Here is a 5,008-nt window from a genome sequence, read left to right on the forward strand (position 1 = left end):
AAGAATTAGAAGGTGACACCATCAACCAGCAGTACAGCAGAATACCTGATGACCAGCAGGAGGAAGAATTAGAAGGTGACACCATCAACCAGCAGTACAGCAGAATACCTGATGACCAGCAGGAGGAAGAATTAGAAGGTGACACCATCAACCAGCAGTACAGCAGGAGGAAGAATTAGAAGGTGACACCATCAACCAGCAGTCCAGCAGAATACCTGATGACCAGCAGGAGGAAGAATTAGAAGGTGACACCATCAACCAGCAGTACAGCAGAATACCTGATGACCAGCAGGAGGAAGAATTAGAAGGTGACACCATCAACCAGCAGTACAGCAGAATACCTGATGACCAGCAGGAGGAAGAATTAGAAGGTGACACCATCAACCAGCAGTACAGCAGAATACCTGATGACCAGCAGGAGCATCAGTATCAACATAACGATGCTCCTGGAAACCCTGAAGCTGGAGTCACGACACCTCCAGGAGAGAAAGGTTCCAGGGTAGGAACATTACTGACCTGTGTATTACTGCAGGGGTTCCTGGGAAATAAAAGAAGGAACTTTAGAATTTAAAAAAAAACCAATGTAATATTTCTATGTACCGTATTTTCCTGACTATAGAGCACCTCAATAAAAGCCGCACCAACAAAGTTTTTAAAAAAAATTGGAAATGTACTTATATATGCCGCACCGGCCTAAAAGCCGCGATTAACTACTGAACTGAAGTTTAACTGAACATAACTGAACAGTTTCCGAATGGTGCCCAAAGCATAAACGTGCTTATCAAACAAAACAGAAAAGTTATTGATTGGTTTATTCGTCGTCCTCCTGCGCACTGAAACCATCGAAGTCCTCTTCTTCAGTGTCGGAGTTGAACAGCCTCAGAAGAGCTTCGTCACACACCTTTTCTGTGGCGATGTCAGTGTTGCTCTCCCTGTCGCTCTCCGTGTCGCTGTCATCATCCCGGGGTGAAGCTGACTCTGAAGCTGAAGCGCCCTCTTCACGCAACAGTCCAGCCTTCCGGAACCCGGTGGTGCTGGTGGATTCCTTCACGCTGCTCCACGCAGCGAGGATCCACTGACAGACATCAGAAAATGATGCTCTTCGCATGCGGCCAGTGTTTGGGAAGGATTTATCGCCACTCGTCATCCAAGTCTCCCATTCACAGCGGGGTGCTGCTTTAAACGCTCGATTCACGCTGAGGTCCAGGGGTGGCAAAAACTTTGTAGTACCTCCAGGAATCACAGCAGGAATTGAGTTGGTTCTCTTGATGACTGCTTTCACTGAATGGGTAACATGGGCCCTCATACTGTCCAAAACAAGCAGCGCCTTTTTACGGTGAAAGAATCCTCCTGGGCGCTTTCCGTAGCGCTCCGTTAACCAGCCCTTCATCAGACTTTCTAGCATCCATCCTTTCTGGTTGACTTTAACCACAATGTCCTTCGGGAATTGGTCTTTCGGCATAGTTTTGCGCTTAAAAATGACCATCGGGGGAAGCTTCTTTCCAGATGCGGTGCAGCCCAGGACACAGGTGAAATGTGTCCTCTCGTGCCCGGTGGTTTTCACCATGATGGACGATGCACCTGTCTTGTTTACGGTCCTGGTCAGAGGCAGATCAAATGTCAGTGGCACTTCATCCATATTTATAATGTTGTCTGGTCCTATGGCGTTCTCCGCGATCTTTGTTTCAACAAATTGTCGGAAATTTGCAAGTTTTTCCTGGTAGTCCGGGGGGAGTTGCTGACGGAGAGTTGTCCGTGCCCTGATGGACAAGCTCTTTCTTCTCATGAATCTGAAACACCAGGACGGTCCTCCGTTAAAATCGCCAATATTCATTTCGCGGGCTACTGATTTGGCTTTCAGCCGGATTTGCACGGTGGACACACCTCGGCCGTCTGCTCTCTGAGTGTTAACCCAGTCCTCAAGAACATTTTCAAGTTCAGGCCACCTGCTTTTATGTCCTCTGAAAGCCTTTCTAGTCTTTTTGCATTGCATGAGTTCTTCCCGCTGCCGTCTCCAGCGCCGAACCATGGATTCATTCACGCCAAGCTTACGTGCAGCAGCTCTATTACCTTCCTTTACTGCCAGATCAATGGCCTTCAACTTAAATGCGGCATCATATGAACTTCTTCTTGTGCTTCTTGTTCCATGATGAAGAAATGTGGGTTTGAAAAAAAATCTCTGTCGTGCCTTAGCATGTGCTAAATGAAAATTAGCACTTTCTTCTTTTAAGTTAAAATTTGACTTTCACCGGTCTCGTTTTTTCCACTTTATACTACAACGCCCCCTGGCGGGTGAAGAAAAATCCACAGACAAGCCGCACCACATTGTAAGCCGCATAGTTCAAAGCGTGGGGAAAAAGTAGCGGCTTATATTCAGGAAAATACGGTACATAATGTTTCTAACTTGTGTTTTTACTGTTGTAGGTTCTGCTGAAGTTTATTAAATAAAGTTTCCTTTAGCCTCTGCTTGATATCTTTCTTTACTCGACAGTGTAAATGAGGTGTGTATTTATGTATTTACTCTCACACAGTATAAGCCATTTATGTATTTAAAGAGAAATTATTAGAGCTAATGATTGGAGTGAGTAACTGTAGGATGTATATGAACGTTCTTCTGAACATGAATGGAACCTTGAATGAAGCTCATGAACGTTCTTCTGAACATGGGTTCTCTTGTCTATGCATATTGGTCCCTCCAGGTGTGGAACTTTAAATTAATCACATATCTGTGCAAGGTTACTTTTATTACCAATACATAGTTGGACATGGACTGAGAACTGTAAGTACAATAGAACACACTGGTCTCTCATGTACCTTAAACCGCCCAGCAATACAGAGAATAAAATGACATGTTCAGAGTCTGTCATTGGATACACGACTATAAGAAACCATTATATTGACAGTCACCAATCATGAAGAGCACCATTGGAGGACCAGAACCCACAGAACCCTCTTCACTGCTGGTTGGTTGGTGGGCACCCACAACTAATAAACCAAACTAAACTAGATGAGTTAACTAACATGAACAAAGCAACAAAAACACAACACAATCATTACCAACACTACAAACCTAGTATAACCCCCGATAATTACATCTAAAACGCAACGGCCAGAAAGTGAAGAGGGTTTTGTGTCGGGTCGGGTCGGGTCCTGCCATGGTTCACCGCCTGGTTATGTCAAATTAAAAGCTTATTTTACAAGATGCGTGTCTATTGGGAACATTACGGTAATTACATGTGCCTTTGTTGACGCGGAAGTAGTTCTGCACTTGTGCATATCCAGATTAAGATGTTCCCCGCTCCGACCCGTGTTCCACCCGTCGGCGGACAACCTCGCGTGAGAGACCGCATGCGGCGAGACTCTAGTGACTCTGTAATGACTCTGTAAATACTCTAGTGACTCTGTAGTGACTCTAGTGACTGTAATGACTCTAGTGACTCTGTAGTGACTCTGTAATTACTCTAGTGACTCTGTAGTGACACTGTAGAGACTCTGTAGTGACTCTGTAGAGACTTTAGTGACTCTGTAGTGACACTGTAGAGACTCTGTAGTGACTCTGTAGAGACTTTAGTGACTCTGTAGTGACACTGTAGAGACTCTGTAGTGACTCTGTAATGACTGTAATTACTCTAGTGACTCTGTAGTGACTCTAGTGACTGTAATGACTCTAGTGACTCTGTAGTGACTCTGTAATTACTCTAGTGACTCTGTAGTGACTCTGTAGTGACTCTGTAGAGACTCTGTAGTGACTCTGTAGAGACTCTAGTGACTCTGTAGTGACTCCATAGGGACTCTGTAGAGACTCTGTAGTGACTCTGTAGAGACTCTAGTGACTCTGTAGTGACTCCATAGGGACTCTGTAGAGACTCTGTAGTGACTCTGTAGAGACTCTAGTGACCCTGTAGTGACTCTAGTGACTCTATAGAGTCACTACGGAGTCACTAGAGTCTCTACAGTGTGACTCTAGAGACTGTAGAGAATCTAGTGACTCTGTAGAGACTCTAGTGACTCTGTAGAGATTCCATGAAGTTTCACTCCAGCAAAGAAATGTTGATTTTACCAGGATTAAATCTAATAAGAAAGGTTTTTCTGACTTTGCGCTGCTTCATATGGAACTTTGACATCAGAACAGAAACACAAACAACCTAAAGAAAACATTGAAAGATTTTTACTGCAAAAGAGAAAAAACCCTAAAAGGACTGAAACAACTGAAAGTGTTTTCTGGACAAAGACGATCAGATAGTTTGTAAAACCACGACTCAGGTTCTCCTTCTGCCTGTTGATTAAAAGTAAACCGTCCTGGAAGATGTGTCATCCTGTTATCACACTGAGTGAAGGATCTTGTGACCTTTGACCTGTGAGTCAGTGTTTCTGCCTGCTGACACTCACTTCCTGTTTATCTGGAACAGCCTGATTCAGGAAGTCACCTCTCAGACAGGTTCTTTCACTTTCCTGCCATGAAGGGTGTCAACGTTCTGTTTGTGCTGCTCCTCCAGACCGGCTGGGATCCGGTCCGGACTCTGCATCCAGGTATGGACCAGAGCAGGGGCTTGCCTGGAGAGTCTTGTTCCCCGTCTGTTCTTTAGTGTTCCCTCACCTGGTGGGTTCTCCTGTCTGTTCCTCACAGTGTTCCCTCATAGTGTCTGTTCAGCACAGTGTCTGTTCTCTCATTGTGTCTGTTTCTTATAGTTTCTGTTCCCTCACTGTGTCTGTTCCCTCACACTGTTCCCTCACTGTGTCTGTTCCCTCACACTGTTCCCTCACTGTGTCTGTTCCCTCACACTGTTCCCCCACAGTGTCTGTTCCCTCAGTGTCTGTTCCTCATTGTGTCTGTTCCTCACGGTGTCTGTTCCTCATGGCGTCTGTTCCCTGCAGCAGCTCTTCACTTTGCGGTGCTGGCAGACTGGGGGGGGATGCCCCTCCCCCCATACTTCACCCCCCACCAGAAGGATGTGGCTCAAGTTCTGGACGAGTTGAATCGTTCTGATGGAGTCGACTTCATCCTGAG

At 45.5% G+C, this 5,008-nt stretch overlaps 1 protein-coding gene across 1 annotated transcript in view; it reads left to right on the forward strand.

The window, feature by feature from the left end:
- Window positions 1–4,437: 4,437 nt before the first annotated feature.
- The window catches only part of LOC308125964 (tartrate-resistant acid phosphatase type 5-like), a 5,872-nt gene continuing 5,301 nt past the window's right edge, over window positions 4,438–5,008 (forward strand). The window contains exons 1-2 of the mRNA XM_080490021.1: window positions 4,438–4,530; window positions 4,876–5,008. The exon at window positions 4,876–5,008 is cut by the window's right edge and continues 58 nt beyond it. Coding sequence (XP_080346147.1) covers window positions 4,458–4,530; window positions 4,876–5,008 — 206 coding nt within the window. The 5' untranslated portion in view covers window positions 4,438–4,457. The remainder of the gene's footprint in view (window positions 4,531–4,875) is intronic.

Source organism: Lipophrys pholis (assembly GCF_963383615.2).
Source record: "Lipophrys pholis genome assembly, chromosome: 20".
Taxonomy (NCBI): domain Eukaryota; kingdom Metazoa; phylum Chordata; class Actinopteri; order Blenniiformes; family Blenniidae; genus Lipophrys; species Lipophrys pholis.